We start from the raw sequence: 19,724 nt of genomic DNA, 5'->3' as shown, positions 1-19,724 counted from the left end.
AAAATGGTGGTGGCTTAAACAAGCTGTGTATTTCTCCTATAAGTGAAATCTGGAGTTGGCCGGGCGTGGTGGCTCATGCCTGTAATCCCAGCTACTCAAGAGGCTGAGCAGGAGAATCGCTTGAACCTGGGAGGCAGAGGTTGCAGTGAGCCAAGATCACACCACTGCACTCCAGCCTGGGTGACAGAGTAAGACTCTGTCTTTAAAACAAAACAAAACAAAAATCTGGAGTTGGCTAGTCCTGGACTAGTATGGCCAAACTATAGTCATCAGAGACACAGAATGCCTTTAGCTTGTTGCTCTGCCACCTTAAATATATGGTCCCACCACCTGGTCCAAAATAACTGCTCAAGCTCCGGTCATCACATCCACGTTCCAGCCAGCGGGAAGAGGAAAGGGTGAAGGAGGGAACCTCACCCTTCACATGGTTAGTCACGTGACCACACTCTATGGCAGGGAAGCCTGGGGCAGGTGAGCTCTTTTCCCATGTAAGAAAGCAGGGTAAGCAGGAGAGGGAACATCTGGTAGTCTCACCAGGGGGTCACAGCGGCCAAGTTAGATCTAGTTCAGAAACAGAATCTGCAAAGCTTGTTGAGTATGGGAGGAGCTCACACGTTCCCAGCCCCTGCACTGTCCGTGACGGGTGTCACTCCCCAGCCCCCTGCACTGTCCGTGACGGGTGTCACTCCGCAGTCCCCAGCTCAGCCCGCTCAGGATCCTCTGTGCTCATGTTTTCATTGTGTTAAAACAATCTTCACGTTGTCATTGTGTTAAAACAATCTGCTAGCAGGTCATGTGCGTTACTCAGGCGTCACTTCAAGTGCCCACACAGCTGCTGTGCTCTTTTTCAAAGACTTTTTCGGCATTCCCAGTTTCACTGCAGAAATACTGTTCCTCCTTCCCCCACACCTTCCGTGGTCATCACCAGAGGAATCCTCAGTCACTTACTTCCAGAGTCCTGGCTGCAAAGCCAGCATGTCCAGCCTCAGGGGAGAGAGCTCACCGAGGCGGCTGCATTGGCTGCTGGCCTCACCCAGTGTGGAAGTTCCCTTACATTCAGTGAAGGGTGGAGAGGGAGGGGGACCCCACCCAGTCCTATCTGGACAGAAAACCAGGACAGCCCTTTCAGAAAGCAATTCAGCTATAATACGTAGTAAGAGCCTTAAAATTGTTTAGACTTTGGTTCATTAATCTAACTTTTGTAAACTGTTCTAAAAAAATGCAAAATAATGAAAATATGTATATATGTCATTTGCAGCAAAAATTGTAAACCACCAATGTTCAACAATAGGAAAATATCAGCGAAAACACGGTATTCATATTTATATGCTGATTAAGCAGACATTAGAAGTTATACTTTCAAAGAGTTTTTGAGAACATAGGAAAATGCCTATGTTATACTGTTAAGTAAAAAAACAGACTACAAACGTATAAAAATTTTTTCTAGATTAAAAGAGATTTATTTATTTATTATTCTTTTTATTTTTATTTTTTGAGACGGAGTCTTGCTCTGTTGCTCAGGCTGGAGTGCAGTGGCGGGATCTCAGCTCACTGCAACCTCCACCTCCCGAGTTCCAGCGATTCTCCTGCCTCAGCCTCCCGAGTAGCTGGGATTACAGGCATGCACCACCACGCCCGGTTAATTTTATATTTTTTGTAGACATGGGGTTTCACCATGTTGGTCAGGCTAGTCTCAAACTCCTGGCCTCAGGTGATCCGCCTACCTCGGCCTCCCAAAGCGCTGGGATAACAGGCGTGAGCCACTGCACTTGGCGGAGATTAATTTTTTTTTTTAATGTTCTTTTACTTTAAGTTCGAGGATACGTGTGCAAAACGTGCAGGTTTGTTACACAGGTAAACGTGTGCCATGGTGGTTTGATGCTCCTATCACTAACATGTATAAAATGTTTATGTAAATGTAGCTAAGGTGCATTAAAATATGGGAAGAGTAGACTGATATTTGATATTTACATTTGCTTAACAATGTGAACTAAGGATGGTGTATTATGCTTTTCTTCATTATGTTTGTTTTCAAATTTTCTAACACAAACACATCACACTTTAGTAAACTGTCTTATTAAATTTGCTTTATTTCCACATTCAAGTCTATTATTATAAACTTTATTTCCCCCAGACTCAGCCTGACCCTTGGCTTCCGGGTTTGAATGCAGCTCCTGAAGAGGCAAGAGTTTGGCCTGGACGTCCTGCCAGGTGGCCCTGCCCTGCCTTGGCAGAGAACTTTGGTCGAGGGCCCCGAGGGCCTCCTGCTCTTCCTCTGTGGACCCTGGACCCTGTTCCTCTGTCCTTCCTCCTCCCACTTCAGAAGACCCCGTCCACCAGACCGCCTCCCCCTGAGGCCCAACGTGCAGCAGAGGCAGCTCCTCCGTCCCTGCAGCCTCCTTTTAACTGTGGGATATGGCAGCCACCCGTGGAGAGGTCCGGGTGACAAAGCCAGCAAGAGCTAGGGAGTGCCCAGGTGAAATCCCACAGGCAGGTGTGAGCACCAATTGTCATTATCTTTGCCCTGGGCCCCTCAGAGACCTGTCCTCCCCCACCCCACAGCCTCCTGGGCGCGGCCACAGACACAGACACAGTGTCTGGACGAACAGACTCGTCCAGGCACTGCTCAGAGGCAGCCCCTCTGGGTCAGCTGGAGTCGGTGCCTCTGAGAACCTGCCCCTGTATTCTCTCTGGGCTGGTCTCAGGCACCCTGCTGGCTCCAGCCTCTCTTGACTGACAGTGCTTGGCAGGCGACCCCCCAGCCTGAGGCCCCTGCAGGGGAGACCCTCTCCCAGCTGGGCCTCTGCTCTTGAGGTCCACCTGAAGCCGTCCTTGCCTGCCACACCAGGGTGGCATTGGGGTGGGGACCCAAACCCCTCCCGTCCTCATTGCAGGGACAACTCCGTCTCCCTGCTGCCTCCCCAGCACCTCCAGGCCTTAACCATCTTGACTTGGGGAGCAGTCCTGCTGTCTACGCTCCCTCCAACAAGCCGGAGAAAACTCCCGGGCACAGGCGTGCGTGTGGCACAGTGAGTTTTCTGTAATCCACTCACCTTTACGGATTTACCGCACCAGGGGAAATATTATAACAGGCATTTGTTACTTTACAAATTCTTAGGCTTACTCTCCCTTCCTTGCAGGGGCATTTTTAGAAAGCATTTCTCCAGCATTCACTATTTACCACCATAAATGTGACTCTGGCCAGCTCTGTCCCTGGGTAAGGCCGGAATTGACCATTTTCTTAAAAGTTCCAGCGCCCCGAGCCTTCTGGCAGGCATCTCCGCAGCTGAGGAAGGCTTCTGTCCCATGCACCCTTCCCCAGGCGGGGGACCCCCAGTTCTGCTGCTCTGGGGCCTCAAAGAACCAAGTCCTTCAAGCTGCTCCACTGCCTCCTCTCACCAGCCACGGTGCTCCCTGAGCCACAGACCTCCGGCCTCACCCCTGCCCCTCAGGCCCACGTCTTGCAATGGACTCTGCCAGTCCACGCATGCCTGGGGGGGAGGAGTGTGCACTTGTGCAGCTGGGGTGAAGACAGGGACAGGGTAATGTGCGACTCAGATACGAGACGCCAGGTGCAAAACTGCAGGTGGAGAGCTCCCTGTAGAGAGCAGGGGTTCAGGGTAGAGGCTCTGGGGTCTGGAAAGAGCTGGGCGTAGCTGTCACCAACCTTTCTCTGCCTCAGTTTGTCTCTAAGCGACAGTCAAAAATAGAACCTAAGGGGGTGTGTTAAGATCACAATAGTTGGCCCAGCGCAGTGGCTCACGCCTGTAATCCCAGCATTTTGGGAGGCCAAGGTGGGTGGATCACCTGAGGTCAGGAGTTCGAGATCAGCCTGGCCAACTTGGTAAAACCCCATCTCCACTAAAAATACAAAAATTAGCCGGGCGTGATGGCGGGCGCCTTTAATCCCAGCTACTCGGGAGGCTGAGGCAGGAGAATTGCTTGAACCCGAGAGGCGGAGGTTGCAGTGAGCCGAGAGCGTGCCACTGCACTCCAGCCTGGGTGACAGAGTGAGACTACGCTTAAAAAAAAAAAAAAATCACAATAGTTAGCATTTACAAAGCGTTGGGAATTCTACTTGGCACGTGGCCAGAGCTCCGTAGTGATGGGCAACGAACACGTGGTCTGGCAGCGCCCCGCCTTCCAGATCACGCTACTCCAGGTCCCAAGGCCCCGCCCTCGGGCCCCGCCCACAGACCCCATCCTCGGCCCCGCCCCTCACGCCCCCTTGGGTCCCGCCCCCTCCGGCCCCGCCCCCGAGCCGACAGGCACGAGCGTCATTGCGAGGTGGCCTCACGCGCAGCGTCCTTGGGGCCGGGGACGCCAGTGGGGCCGGTACATCTCCCCGCCCTGGCCTCTGCACCCTGGAGGGACGGCAGGAGGGCTCTCTGTGCAGTTTGAGAGAACACCCATACGCAGGAAATGACCCCAACACCACCGAGAGCGCGCCTGGAATGTGAGCGCCCCCTGCTGGGATGGGAAGAGGTCTGGGAGAGGACCTGAAGGATGGTTCACAGGGAACCAGGCCTGTCGGGTGATTGCTGGAAAGATGGCATGGACGGGAGCTGGCTGCTCTGGCCACTCAGCCGGCCCCAGCTGGACGGGGCCAGGGCCCGAGGCAGGGGGCCAGGCCTGGGGAGGCCCAACAGCACGCCCCCTGGAGCCAACGGGCCCCGCGCTGCCCAGCCTGTGTGTCAGGAGCTGGGGTGGAGGTCCCATCACAGTCAGGCCCCATCCCTGCTGGGCGTGGCTGTGCAGGAGCCCCGCAAATATGTTTATATATTTAGTATGTGAGTTATATTTCAATAAAGCTGATATGAGATATACTTCACATACCATGCAGTTCACCCATTCAACTCGTTTCGAGTGGACAGTTGAGTGGTTTTTAGGACATTCACAGATAGGAGCTGAGGTCCATTTTACAGCACTTTCATCCCCCCAAAAGAAACCTGCTACCCTTTGTAGTCGCTCCTTATTACCCCTTCCCCAGCCCCCGGTGAAAACTCATCTAATTTCTGTCTTCATAGATTTGCATTTCCTGGACATTTCATACAAATGGATCACATAATGCGTAGTCTCCTGTGACTGGCTTCTTTCACCTAGCATAATATTTTTTTTTTTTTTTTGAGACGGAGTCTTGCTCTGTCGCCCAGGATGGAGTGCAGTGGCACAATCTCGGCTCACTGCAACCTCCACCTCCCGGGTTTAAGGGATTCTCCCACCTCAGCCTCCCGAGTAGCTGGGATTACAAGCGCCCGCCAAAACGCCCGACTAATTTTTGTATTTTTAGTAAAGATGGGGTGTCACCACTTTGCCTAGGCTGGTCTCGAACTCCTGACCTCAAGTGATCCGCCTGCCTCGGCCTCCCAAACTGCTGGGATGACAGGCGTGCGCCGCGGCGCCCAACCTGCGTAGCATGTTTTCAAGGTCCAGCCGTGCTGTAGCATGCGCATGCTTCGCTCCTCTATGGCTAGTAACATGCCGCTGTTATCAAAATGCTGCAGCTAGGAGCGCTAGTGTGTAAGTTTGGCGTGGACACGTGTTTCCAGGTTTGAGGAGCGGCCACGTTGCTTTTCAGAGTGGCTCAGGAACTAATTTTTTTGCGGGGTACCATGTCAACAATTTGGGTCAACCAAAACCAGCGTGTCCGCACCATTCTCGCTGCCCAATTTCATGCGATCCCGCGAAAGAATGACCCAGACCGGTCCGGGCGCGGTGGCTCACGCCTGTAATCCCAGCACTTTGGGAGGCCGAGGCGGCAGATCACAAGGTCAGGAGTTCGAGATTAGCCTGGCCAACATAGTGAAACCCCGTCTCTACTAAAAATACAAAAATTAGCCGGGCGTGGTAGCGGGCGCCTGTAATCCCAGCTACTCGGGAAGCTTGAGACAGGAGAATCGTTTGAATCCGGGAGGCGGAGGTTGCAGTGAGCCGAGATCGCGCCATTGCACTCCAGCTCGGGCGGCAGTGCGAGACTCCGCCTCAAAAAAGAATGACCCAGATCGCATGGGGTGAAGGGTCGGGAAGCGCCCCAAAAGGAAAACGGGGCTGGGCTCCGGGATCCGTCGGCGAGGAAGGGGCGAAGGGGTGGAGGGACTCGGGCCAGGCCGCCGGGGATGTCTGTGGTTACCTCCAAGCTCTGGAGGCCTTGGCGAGACCCGCGCCATCCGCAGCTTGGTTCCTGAGACCTCAGCCGCAGGGCGGTCCGGCTCCGGTTTCCTGGCAACCAGGCGCATCTTTCCCAGCAAGCACTGCGTCCAACCCGCGACTTCGGACCACAAGGTCCAGCATGCCCCGCGCGGACTACAAGCCCCACAATGCACCGCACACCCTTTACTGGCCGGCCCCGCGCTGCTCTCCTGAGACCCCGCGGACCAGCGCAGCGACCCGTTCCCAGCGCTCCTCGCGCTTTGCGCGGCGCGTCCTCTTGCCGGTGACCCGGTGTGCGTGGGGTCGAGGCGCCGGGCGGAGCGGCTCCGGGCCGAAACGCCATGCGGAGGGGCGAGCGCAGGGACGCCGGGGGTCCGCGGCCGGAGTCCCCGGTGCCCGCGGGCAAGGCCTCGCTGGAGGAGCCGCCTGACGGGCTGTCTGCCGGCCGAGCCACCGGGCCGGGCGCGGGCCGCCGCAGCACCGAGTCCGAGGTTTACGACGACGGCACCAACACCTTCTTCTGGTGAGGGGCAGTGGGCGGCCGCGGGGCGGCGAGGGCGCCCACGGCCTGGGGGTTCCGGCACCGCTGGCCTGGGGGTTCCGGCACCGCTGGCCTGGGGGTCCCCGGCAGCGCCCTCCCGCCGTCTTGGAGTCCGGGGCTGCGGCCGGGGGTTCGAGGGTGTGGCAGCACCGCCCCCCGGGTCCCGGGGAGCGGCCGGACCGAGCTCCCGACGCCGGGTCGGGCGGAGGGCGGCGCTGTAGGTGGGGGAGACCCTGGGCAGACCCTCCTTGCGGCCGCTTTGCGTCTCTCTCGCCGCCCTCCCCACCCCTGTCCGCCTTGCCTCTGACTGCGCGGTTCTGCGATCCAGACCCCTTCCCCGCCACCGGCCTCCAACGTCACCCCAGAAACGCTTTCTCTGTCCTGCTGTCCAAGCTTCACCTGTGTCCCCCGTCATTCTGCCTGTGGTTGCTCCTCAGTGCTTGCGGCTGCACGAAATCATCTTATGTGTCGCCCCCGACCCCACGTGGCGGTCGTGTTGATTAGCAGAGTGTTGTGCGTGCTTCAGAAATGTAGTCGGTGTTCGTCGAATCCAGGCTCTGTTTCTCTCGACTCAGTTGCCCCTAGCGGGGCCAGCGCCTCCTCCCTGCACAACTCAGCCCTAGCTAAACCTTGGGGTCCCCCTGTCCGCCACTCTGCCTTTAATGGGGGTGGAAAAGGATGAGGCCCCTGGGAGAAGCTGGAGTGTGGCACTCTGTGTCCAGACAGGCTCCAGGCGCCACTCCTCCTCCCGACGGCTGCGACCCTGGGCTGGCCCTTTGCCGATGCTCCTCTGTGAGAAGGATCAAGCCGTCGACCTGAAAGCAGGCTTCGTGAGAGGAGGGTTTGGCTGTTCTTGACTGCAAGGTGCCCAGTTCCCATCCTGTGGAAGGCCCGGGGGCACAGGGGCAGTAGAGGTGGGGTCAGCCCGAGGAAAACGTGTGGGAGACAGGCGCCTGCGGCCAGCAGGGGAAGGAAGGCTTTATGGACGCTTCCAAGAGAACCATGCTGTGGGATGGTCGGAGAGCAAATCTGAGGGGCGAGGAGGGCCTGATGGAGGAGTAAGGGACGTGTCAGGGGAAGGCGCCACCACAGACAGGGACTTTACCGGCCCTGGCCGGTCACCGCAGCCGAAGCTCTGGAGAGAGACTGTCCAAGTGGTGGGAGAGCAGGTTAGGGTGGAGGCGGCCCCACGCAGGGTCTTCCGTGAGATGCGGGCAGCCGCTGCTGCGGGGAGGGCATCCGAGCTTTCCTTTGGGGAGATGAGTGTACCGGGTGGCTGTGGGGCCCTCGGGAGGGAGAGGAGATGGGGTGCCTGCCACGCGGACCCTCTGGCTTCCAGGCCCTGTGGACATCAGGCCTCTCTGTCAGGTGCCCTGCCACGCCCCTTCAGGCCGTCCTCCCGCAGCACAGCTGGGGACCACCGGAGTCTCTGAGGTCCCGGAGTGAGGAGAACGGACGGGCTCCTCTGAGGTCCTGGAGCGAGGAGAACGGACTGTCTTCTTGTTTCTGATTTGGCCGTTCAGCACCTTGTGGGGACCCCTACTGCGTGTCAGTTACCGTTCTACGGGACACAGCAGAGAACTAAACAAGAAGCTTAGATTCTGGCACAGGCATGGAACTTCAGAAGGCTCAAAATGTGCTGGCTGCAGGGATGCTGAGTGTGGCGGAAGCCAGGGGACACACACAAGCCCGCCCAGCCCACCCAGTACCAGGGAAGCAGCAGCAGCAGCTCAAAGGTAGGAGGGTGCCGGTCTCTTTAGAAGCACAGACCAGTGGTCCCTGCCCACAAGGAGTGTTTGGGACACAGACGGCGTAGCAGAGCTTGCCTGTCAGGAGGCCAAGGGGGTTAGGAGGGCTCTCCAGGAGCGGGTGCAACGGGGCTGGCTGGTCCAGGTACCTCCTTCCTGGGTCTTCCGGGTGGGTGGCTCTGGCTCTGGCTCTGGCTTTCCCCTCGCCCTGTCCCTGTAGAGACTCATGGGGCAGGTTCTTGCAGTGCCTCCTCCTTTCCCTGTGCAGAGGAAGGAGCTTCAGGCTTCCTCGGGGCAGGTAACTCGATGCCTACCTGGTGAGAATTCGTTACCTGCAGAGCCTCGCACTGACCTCCTGAGTCCACCTGCACTGACTTGCGGTGCTAGCATTTTTTTTTAACTCTAATTTTGTGTTTTAGAGAGTTTTACTTTTTATTCATTTTCATGTATTTATTTATTTATTTATTTTTTTTTTTTTTTTTTTGAGATGGAGTCTCGCTCTGTCGCCCAGGCTGGAGTGCAGTGGCGCAATTTCGGCTCACTGCAAGCTCCGCCTCCCAGGTTCACGCCATTCTCCTGCCTCAGCCTCTCCGAGTAGCTGGGACTACAGGCGCCCGCCACCACGCCCGGCTAATTTTTTGTATTTTTTTTTTTTTAGTAGAGATGGGGTTTCACTGTGGTCTTGATCTCCTGATCTCGTGATCTGCCCGCCTCGGCCTCCCAAAGTGCTGGGATTCCAAGCGTGAGCCACCGCGCCCGGCCGTATTTATTTATTTTTAATAGAGACAGGGTACCCCTGTGTTGCCCAGGCTGGTCTTGAACTCCTGGCCTCAAGTGATCCTCCCGCCTCAGCCTCCCAGATTGCTGAGATTACAGGCGTGCACCACCACATCCAGCCAGGGCGTTCATTTTCAAGGATGGGTGCACTTCCTCGGGCCAGTGACGGCGGCCATGTGTGAATTTTGTTTCTCTGTGACTGCTTGTCCGCCGTAGGGATAGGGCGTGCGGTTCGATTCAGGGCTTGCCTGGCCCTGGGAGCACGAGGCTGAGCTCTCCTTCTCTGGATTCATTCAGGGTAGCAAGGACAATTGTGGGGAACATCCAGGGAAAACGTTTAGATCCACAGACTGCGAGAAGCGCTGTGCGAAGATGTGGCAGCTCATGTGGTCTGGAAATTGTTTGGGAGAACACTTGGAGACCCCTTACCCTGGCGAGGTGCCTGTGAACGTTGCCGCCTGTCTGGAGGACGCTGAAGCAGCTTCGGATGACCACACTTGCTAACCAGCTCCTGAGCCGGGGGCCACTGTGATGTTCTGAGAGTTTTTATTGTTTGCTTGTGTCTTGGAATGGGGTGCCTCAAATGAGCCTTCTCAGTGACCTGAGGACTTTGTGTGTGGGGTGACTTCTGACCTTCAGACACCCCAGGTTTCTGGAAGATGCCTTTCTCCGTCATCCCGGATCCGGGGTTTCCCAGCTTCATCTACACCTGAGAGGCGCGAGTAGCCAGATGAAGTCTTTCTGGTCTTGCTGGTCAGAGCCAGAAGGGCCAGTGCCTGGTCCAGGAGCCTCTCGCAGGCCTTGGGCAGCCCATCCGGGCGTGGCCTTTCCTTGGCCCTTTGGATGACGCTGCGTTTTCCTCTTGGTCTTGGCCTCCCTGCCCACCATGAGAGTGACCATCTCCAAGGAGGCAGCTGGGTCTTTTCCACTCCCCATGGCAGGGAGCCAGCTGTCTGCATGCCCTCACTCTAGTGAAGTGGCTGAATTGCCAGGATGTATCACAGCTCTGTTCTGTGTCTGATCACAGGACCCACACCTTCCTGGAGAGTCTGCAGGCGGGTGGGAGGAGCCATTAAACAGACCTGGCGTCCTCGGAGGGACACGGAATTCTTCCCATAAGAGTCTTGTGCTATCTTGAGCGGCAGTCTGTCACTTCCAAGATGTGTCGACGTCGTGCTGCGTGTAGGACAAGGACCGGAACTCACTCATACGGATCTTACTTTCCAGGAGCATTGGATTTGAGCAGCTCTGAGATGTGTCCTCCTGCAGGGCTGCTATGCCTGGTGCCCTTTCTCTGGGTCCCTTACCCTCTGCCTCCCTTCCTGCTGGGTCCTCTTCATTCCCATCTCTGCTTCCCCAGGGCCAGGAGGGTGCTGGGCACTTGGTGGCCACCTCAATGACAGTGTGCACATTTACCTGAAGGGTAAATAACCAAAGGGTTATCTTTATATTTCAGGTAATCTCTGTTTTGGGGAAATGGAAAGATGGTGTTGGGTTAGGGTTGATCAATGATCAGCGTTTCCCTGGGCTACACAAGGAGTGAGTGTTGGATTGGTGGCCACTTTAGAAGCCACAGGACAGTCTCTGTCATGGAAAGTCGTATTAAAGGAGTCAAGTTTTACGCCTGTAATCCCAGCACTTTCGGAGGCCGAGGCAGGTGGATCACGAGGTCAGGAGTTTAAGACCAGCCTGGCCAATATGGTGAAACCCGGTCTCTACTAAAAATACAAAAATTAGCTGGGTGTGGTGACGGGCGCCTGTAATCCCAGCTGCTTGGGAGGCTGAGGCAGGAGAATCGCTTGAACCCAGGAGGCGGAGATCGCGCCACTGCCCTCCAGCCTGGGTGACAGAGCAAGACTCCATGTCAAAAAGAAAAAAAGAAGTCAAGCTTCAGTTTTAACTTGGGTTAGTGCGTGATCCTGTCTGTGCTGTGGGACTTGGTGCTGGTGGGACACAGGCTGCTCGCCCCGCCCCTCAAGCTTTGTGTTTATTCCTGGGATTCTGCATGTGAATTGGAGCCTGCGCCGTATCTGGGAGATGCTGACTGGGGTGCGGGCACGTCCGAGGGTCAGGGTGGGGCCAAGTGCAGCCTCCTCCTCCAGTGGGCCTGTGTGTGGAGTGGTGGCATTCTGGGTGTCCCTGAGGCCTGGTGGTTTCCATCTTCGTGAGGCCACGTGGAGATGATGAGGGGTTTCCTGCTGGTCTCTTGCAGAACAGGGGTGAGTGGTGTCCTCACGTTGATCTAGCTTCTGGGTCTCCCATTCTGCGTGTGAGCAGGTTGATGGGCTGTTGTCTCTTCCACGGTTAGCCTCTCTTAGGCTGGGGCTCCTTCACCCCTGTTTTCTTAGAGACATTACTGCCCAGACTGAGAACCCCTCACGTGGGGTGGCCGTGTGGTTCCAAGGCAGGGTCCTGTGGAGGTCCTGTTAGCTTCCCCACTAGAGGCCTCCCTCACAACAGGCTCCTGTCCCCGCACCTGCACTCCAGCCAGGCAAGAGTCCTGCTCCCGTGCACACCACACCCTGTCTGTCTGTGCTGTGGGCCCTTGGCAGGGTTCTGGGGGTCTGGAGCCCCTTGACCTTGTTCCTCCTATAGGGTGACCTCGTCAGGAAGCCCCAGGATGAGATTGTCCTTGGCTCCTCCGAAGGTCACTTCAGACACGTGCACCCTTTGGAGAGGTCCCTGCTGTTTCTCAGAACTGCTGGGGGTGGAGGCTGAGCCCGAGAGTGCTTGCTCCTTGCGCTCCTTCCTTGCTGTGGTCTCTGGAGTTGCCTCCCAGGCCACGAGCCCTCCCAGCGTGGTTTTACTGGGACCTGGCTTTGCAACAAAATTAGTTGTTTTAACCTCCCTAACCACTCCCGTCCCTCTTTTGTTTTTCTCTATAACGTGTAGGGTTTCTTAGCCCTCCTGTATTGGTCTCACTCCACTGGAAGGAAGGCTCAGGAACGCAGGCTGTGCCTTCTCCCGGGTGTGGCTGGGGCAGGGGCTCAGGGAATGGCTGTGATGGCTGAGTGTCCAGGAGGCTCCGGGCCCCACCGCCCGCCTTGCTGCATGACCTTCACAGTGTCACTTACCAGCCCTGACTTGCCTGCAGGCACCACGCACGCTGCATGAAGGTGCCCTGGCTGGGGGCACGGACACAGCCAGAGCCACCGCGCTCCTGGTCATCATCACATCATTGGCTTTGCGATCTAAACCTGTTTGTTGCGATCTAAACCTGTTTTTTTTTTTTTTTTTTTTTTTTTTTTTTTTTTTGAGACAAAATCTCACTCTGTCACCCAGGCTGGAGTGCAGGGATGTGATCTCAGCTCACTGCGGCCCCCGACTCCTGGGCCGAAGTAATCTCCCCTCACCCTCCCTCTTCCCAAGTAGGTGGGACCAGACACGCGCCACCACAGTTAATTTTTTTTTTTTTTTTTTTTTTTTGGTAGAAACGGGGTCTCACTATGTTGCCCGAGCTGGTCTCCAACTCCTGGGCTCAAGCGATCCTCCTGCCTCAGCCTCCCAAAGCTCTGGAATTACAGGTGTGAGCCACGGCACCTGCCCCCAAACACTCCTGACTCTTCTTATCCTAACCGGGGTCATCTTACTCTCCTCACTGAAATCTGATGTCTCCTGTATGGAGGAAAGGGTGGGGCTCATGGAGGGGCAAGCCAGGGACAATGGGACTCCTGGGTCCCAGCTGAGCCCAGCCCATTTCCCCTCAAGGGCTGTCTCCAGGAAGACATGTTCTGTAAGTGTTCAGCAGAGGGTGAGTTTCTGGGTCGCCAAATCCAGGAATGGACCACCCTTAGGAATGGAAGTCTAAGAGGGCCTTCTGAAGTGGGTTCTCTGCTGTGATTGTGGGCAGGTCTCTCAGGTACTGAAGGGCCCCACGGTGCGGAGCTCAGCAGGAAGGCTGAGGTTCCCTGCAGTTTCCTCATGGCTTAGGACTCAGATGCAAATGTATCTAAAGAAAAAGGTGGCTGATAGTTACAATGAAACTTTTATTTACCTCTGGTTGTCTTAAATGCCTAGTATTGTAAAATATGGCAGAAGAATTCACTTTTATGCCTGTAATCCCAACACTTTGGGAGGCCAAGGTGGGCAGATCCCTTGAGTTCACAAGTTTGAGACCAGCCTGGAAAACGTGGCAAGACCCTGTCTCTACAAAAAATACAAAAAAATCCAACCTGGCCCACATGGCAAGACCCCATCTGTACAAAAAATACAGAAAGTTCCAGCCTGGCCAACATGGTGAAATCCCATGTCCGCTAAAAATACAAAAATTAGCTGGGCATGGTGGTGCGTGCCTGTAGTCCCAGCTAACCCAGGAGGCTGAGGCAGGAGAATTGCTTGAACCCAGGAGGCGGAGGCTGTAGTGAGCCGAGATCACTGCACTCCAGCCTGGGCGACAGATCAAGACTCGGTCTCAAAAAAAAAATTAGCTGGGTGTGGTGGCGTTCGCCTGTAGTCCCAGGTAGTCTCAGGAGGCTGAGGTGGGAGGATTGCTTGAGCCCAGGAGCGGGAGGTTGCAGTGAGCCAGGATCACACTACCTCACTCCAGCCTAGGCGATGGAGCCAGACCCTGTCTCAAAAAAGAAGAAGAATTCATTTCTCTGTTTTCTTCACTTGGGGCTAGTCCACTTAGCATAACTTGGTGTTTTCATAAGGAAAGTAAAAGTTAATTAAAGGGCATAAAACAACTCCTAAATAAATGGAGAAATAGCCCATGTCTCATGAGTGGGAATCCTGAGTGTTAGTCACTCAGCAGTTCCCCTCACACTACTTTATAAATTCAATTCCATTCCAGTCAAAATCCTAATGGAATCATTTGTGTCAACTTGCCAAACTGCTGTTTAAACTAATATGGATGAAAATTAATGTGGAGTAAATGTGCAAGATTAATTAGGATTAAAAACGATAAAAAGGGCAGCATTCTGGACACAGGTGGACTCTGGCCAGGGTCCAGCCTGGAGCCCCCACCTGCAGTCCTGCAGCTCCACCCTGGCTCTCCATGAAACCGGCTAAGTCCAGGCGTGGGCGCATTCAGTGCAGCACCCACGTGCAGGGGACACGTCCGTGCGCCGCCACAACCACGCTCACACCGGAACATTCCATCACCCGGAAGGCCCGTGTCTCCGCTCCAGTCTGCTTTTCATGGATGCAAACTCATTTCCTTGAATTGTGCGTGAGTGACACCAGATGGGAGGTTTCTTTTGTGCCTGGCGTCTGTAGCATGTTTTTCTTTTTCTTTTTTTATCTTTTGAGACGGGATCTCACGATGTTCACGATGTTGCCCCAGCTGGTCTTGAGCTCCTGGCCCAAAACAGTCCTCCTGCCTGGGCCTCCCAAGGGGCACGTCTTTGAGATCCCTCCACGCTGAGGTCATTGCCAGCAGCGCGTTCCTCTGAGTGCTGAGCCGTGCTCCGCCGGTTGGAGGGACCACGGTGTTCCGTCCACTGGTAGAGTTTTGGTTTGTTTCCCGTTGTAGGTTATTATACCTGAAACATCTGCATGTAAGTCTTTGACTGGACCTGTGTTTTCATCTGTCTCAGACCCACGTTTGGGAGTGTGTGGCTGGCTGGATAGTAGACGTAGCGCAGGCCTCACTTTTCTGTACCATTTTGCAGTCCCACCTGCAGTGCATGAGCATCTCGCTCCAAGACCTCGCCAGCACTTAGCATTGTGATGCTTTTAATTTCAGCCGTTCCAGCGGATGTGTGCTGATGCTGTGTCGTGGCTTGGATTTGCTTTCACGGTGGCCAGTGATGCTTCTCATTTGTTCATGTGCTTATTGGCCATTTGTATGTTTTTCTTGTGACGTGTCTGTTCAGTTTTTTGCCTGTTTTTTCATTAAATTGTTTATTGAGCTGTATGAATTCTTTTTTTTTTTTTTTTTTTTTTGAGGCAGAGTCTTGCTCTGTCCCCCAGGGTGGAGTGCAGTGGCACGATCTCGGCTCACTGCAAGCTCCGCCTCCCAGGTTCATGCCATTCTCCTGCCTCAGCCTCCCGAGTAGCTGGGACTACAGGCTCCCACCACCACACCTGGCTAATTTTTTGTATTTTTAGTAGAGACAGGGTTTCACTGTGTTGGCCAGGATGGTCTCGATCTCTGACCTCGTGATCCGCCCGCCTCGGCCTCCCAAAGTGCTGGGATTACAGGCGTGAGCCACTGCGCCTGGCTTTTTTTTTTTTTTTTTTTTTTTTTTTGAGACAGATCTTGCCCTGTCTCCCAGGCTGGAGTGCAGTGGCACAATCATCCTAGCGCACTGCAGCCTCGACCTAGGGTTAAGCGAATCTGCCACCTCCCAAGTAGCTGGGACTACAGGCACCTGCCACCACGCCTGGCTAATTTTTTATAGAGATGGGGTCTCACTGTGTTACCCAGTCTGGTCCTGAACGCCTGGGCTCAAGCAGTCCTCCTGTCTCAGCCTCCCAAAGTGTTGGGACTACAGACATGTGCGGCCTACTAAGTTTTATCAGATATGTGTATTGTGAATATTTTCTCCCAGTTTGTGACTCGCCTTTTCATTTCTTTAGGGCACAAATAGTTTACGTTTCATGGAGGCAAGTCCTGGGCAACATGCTTTAAGTGCGTTGTTCATTTAATTTTCATGATGTCCTTGGAAGTCAGAAGCTTCCCCATTTAGATATGAGGAAACTGAGGCACAGAGGGGTGCATCATCTCTCTGAGGACACATTCCGGGGGATGTAGGACCTGGGTCAGACATGAGGACACTCTCCGGTGGATGTGGGACCTGGGTTAGACATGAGGACACTCTCCAGTAGATGTAGGACCTGGGTCAGACATGAGGACACTCTCCGATGGATGTGGGACGTGGGTTAGACATGAGGACACTGAGGCACGGAGGGGTGCATCATCTCTCCAAGGACACACGGGTGGATATAGGAGCTGGGTCTCTGCCTCCATTTGCAGGTGGTTGTGCAGAGGGGATCTCAGGCGAGTGTCTGGCCCAGGCAGTGGCTGGGGTCTGGGAGCCCCCAGTTCAGGTACTGGGCTGGTTCTGGGCTTTTCCACCAGCGATGGGATGGGACAAGACTGCAAAGAGAGCGCCCTGCCTCCTCCTCCCACGTCTGGCCTCTTGACAGGCCAGAGGACGGGCAGACCCACGGCTTGCGGCTCACTCCAGCTGGCAGGTCACTCTGCAGGCCTCTGCTCAGGCCCCTTCTCAGCTCTTGGTGTCTTGGGCTGCTGCACGGAATCTCAGATGTTATTTCATGAACCCAAAGACTGGTTGTCTCGGCTTGTCTTGTGCAGTGAAAAGCACCACGTTTACGTGTCCAGTTGCTCGTAATAGCAGGTACCTGCCCTGGACGCCAATGGCGGCATGTGCCCTCTGAGCAGCAGCCTTCAGCTCCCCAGGAACACGGGGCTCTTCCTGTCCAGGCTCCTGGGGGCTGGTCTGAGCCCTGACTGGCCAGCAGACGCAGGGTCATCTTGGAGTTACCCAGCTAGGGACTTGCAGCCAGTTGCTGGTTGGGAGTTGGAGAGTGGAGTTTAAGCCCTCTCCTTGACGTAGAGAGGATTTGGGGCCTGTTACGTGAGTATTTAGCAATGCTGCCCAAGCTCTGACACCATGCTTATGTGTTTTTGGATTTCAGGCGAGCCCACACCTTAACCGTGCTCTTCATCCTCACCTGTACGCTTGGCTACGTGACGCTGCTGGAGGAAACACCTCAGGACACGGCCTATAACACCAAGAGGTAACTGCCCTCTCGTCCTGCCTTCTGAAACTGCCCTGTGCCCCCGTGTGGTGGGTGTGGCGTCCTTGCTGCTTGGGCTGCCAGGAGCTCAGAAGGCCTTCACCAGAGGGCTGCGTGGGGCCGCCAGCTTCTCCCTTGAGTGTGTCTGATGCGCAGACTCCCAGGGCTGCCCTTGGTGCTGCGTGGCGTTCCCGATTAGCCCCCCTTGCTGGTCACTGGGAGCCAGGAGTCTGTGTCATCTCCATGTGAGCAGCAGCCTGTGCTGCGTTTCCCCTGAGTTTTTTGCATGTTGAGAGGCTGGAACGAGTTGCAGCAGCTACAGGGCTGAGCCCTTGAGTTTGGGCGTCTCCGGGGGTGAGGTTCCTGCAGTGGCCACATGCTGGTTCCCTCAGCCAGTGGGGCTCTTGCATGGACAGGGGCCGACACAGACCGCTGACCATCTGGTCAGCAGCCTGCGACCTCGCTTTTGTGGTCCGGAAGCGAGTAAACTCGTCTTCTCAGGTTTATCTCCACAGGCAGGCTAGACCTTGGGTGTGTCCTCTGCCTGAATTCCGTGGATTCTGACGCCAGTCTCAGAAGTGTGTGTGGAAGAGAAGCTGATTTTAGAGCCTGTGAATCAGTCTTGAGTTTTCTGTGCCTGACTCCTCTCGCATTGCTCTTCCAACGCGCGCACAGGGTGTGTCTGCCCAGGGCTGCCTCCTGCCCAGCTGCTGACACCATCAGGGCCTGGGCCCCTCCTGCTCCGGTGGGATGGTGGGAGGAAGCCGGAGCAGGGTCTGGAGACCAGCACCAGGATGGGGACAGAGGTGGAAGGAGGCATTGGAGGCCTGTTGGTGTCGGGGCCACAAGTCGGCTCTGGTTGGCAGGGGCCCTGGGGTTTGTAGGACTTCTGCTGTCCCTACAGCCCTTGGGCCAGCACTTCATTTTGTAAAGCAAGAGTCTTGGTGTCTTTGTGACTGTTGGACGGGGTGACGGGTATTTCGTAAAGCAAGAGTCTTGGTGTCTTCGTGACTGTTGGACGGGGTGACAGGTATTTCGTAAAGCAAGAGTCTCGGTGTCTTCGTGACTGTTGGACAGGGTGACGGTATTTCGTAAAGCAAGAGTCTCGGTGTCTTCGTGACTGTTGGACGGGGTGACGGGTATTTCGTAAAGCAAGAGTCTCGGTGTCTTCGTGACTGTTGGACGGGGTGACGGGTGGGCATGGTGTGAACATCGTCACGCTTGCATGGGCATTGGTGGCCCTGTTTGCCCACTGACTTGCCACCAGCCCTGTGGGCTCTAGAACACAAGCACGCCCAGTGCCCTGTCTGTAGGGGACCGGATGCTTTAGAATCGCGCACTGCAGACCTCATAACTGAGCCCCATCTCCCTGGGGCAGTGGGGCATTTCTGGTTAGAAATTGCTGTTAGGGTGCCTGAACCCAGGGCTCTGCGGCCTGCTCCCCAGAGGAGCTCAGCCTCCATCCTCACCTGGGAGGTGTAGGTGGCCTCTCCTGTGCTGGTCTCCCTACCCCACTCCTGGCTGCATGCTCTGTGGGATCTCTGCCACCTTGCTGTCATCCCTCTCCCAGTCAGCTTTGCTGGCCCTTCCCCTTTTTTCTGAGCCTGAGGTGCCAGCTTGCTCCCAGGCCTGGCCTGGCCAGCGCCTCCCTTCCTCCAGGCCCAGCTCTCTCCTTCTCCCTTTCTTAGGCCGTCCCAGCGGGGGTCACGTGTGGAACCTGCAGGCCTGGTGTGCACTGTGTAACCAGGCTCCAGAAATAGATGACTGAGCATGTGCCGTGCCTGGGGCCCCTGTGGAGGGGCCACCTGGGGACGCTGGACCTCTGGCCCTGGAGGCAGTGAGGCCATGGGCAGGAGCCTCGTGTGTGCCTAGAGGGAGCTTTCAAAGAGGACTTGGTCTTTCCTGAATTCATCCATCAGCACCTGGCTAGGAGGGTCTGTGGCATCTGCCGGGCACAGCAGGGCAGGTGGATTAGGAAGCAGGACCGGGTCTCACCTCAAGCGTCCCACATGGCAAGAATTGTCAAGAGCAGGAGTGCAGGGGGTGTCTTGGGAGCACTCCCTGAAAGCATTCACCAGGCCCCCACCAGGTGCCTCACCACCCCAAGCCAGGCCCTGCCCTCCCAGGCCTGGTTCCTATGGGAAGCACTGGGTGACCCCGACCCAGAGGGGCCAGGAGCTTAGACCCCTGAGGGGGCGGCAGCGGTGGGCACTTCCCCTACTTCCCCCAGCGCTGGCCTCTCCTGAGTGGCCCCCGATGTGAGAGGCTAGGTTCTGCCATCCTGTCCTCTCCAGCAGGGAGCCCCTGCGTGTGTTGACAGGGGCCAGGAGACGGGCATTCACGGGGCCCTGGGCACTTTTCTCTGAGGTTCTGTTCTGGGGACACTGGATGCGCTCCCAACTCACATTCTCTGCCCCCCTCACCCTCTTTGAGGGCACAAAAGAAGCCACCCATCCTTCTCTGCTGCTGGCACCTGGAACCTGCTCCGGACTCCTTCCTGGAAGGCTTGGCTGCCCCAGGTCACCCTGGCACTGACTGTGGCTCTGCAGCTCCTTCCAGTGAAATTGCCGTGGTGCACCTGTCCTGAGTCCATTCTCATGGCCTGGACCTGCACTGTTGCACACCAGGAGCCCAGCTCCTGGGCAGCCGCCCTACCCGCCTGCACACAGGGTGCCCGCACACAGGGTGCCCACACACAGGGTGTCCAGAAGGCTGCGGGGTCTGGTTTACTTTTAATACGAGAATTATCTGATGTCTTCAAGGGTGGATTTCTTATATAGAAAATACCTTCTAGGTCAGGC

General features: G+C 55.9%; 1 protein-coding gene across 4 annotated transcripts in view; it reads left to right on the top strand.

Annotated features, from left to right (window-relative positions):
* The first annotated feature begins 6,314 nt into the window (after positions 1 to 6,314).
* PTDSS2 (phosphatidylserine synthase 2) overlaps positions 6,315 to 19,724 on the top strand; it is a 45,953-nt gene continuing 32,543 nt past the window's right edge. For 2 of the 4 annotated variants that reach the window (XM_030802137.1, XM_030802135.1), the window contains exons 1-2: positions 6,315 to 6,673; positions 16,822 to 16,923. Coding sequence is in view for 1 of the 4 variants with exons in the window: in XM_030802135.1 (XP_030657995.1) it covers positions 6,492 to 6,673; positions 16,822 to 16,923 (284 nt within the window). In the remaining 3 variants the exon portion in view is untranslated. Of the gene's footprint in view, positions 6,674 to 7,305; positions 7,556 to 16,821; positions 16,924 to 19,724 lie in introns of those variants that run through there. The other 2 variants (XM_030802138.1, XM_030802136.1) reach the window with 1 other exon arrangement.

The sequence above is a fragment of the Nomascus leucogenys genome, chromosome 21, assembly GCF_006542625.1.
Source record: "Nomascus leucogenys isolate Asia chromosome 21, Asia_NLE_v1, whole genome shotgun sequence".
Lineage (NCBI taxonomy): Eukaryota > Metazoa > Chordata > Mammalia > Primates > Hylobatidae > Nomascus > Nomascus leucogenys.
The sequence above is the reverse complement of the archived record's forward strand: the minus strand, read 5'-3'. Positions and strand labels throughout refer to the sequence as shown.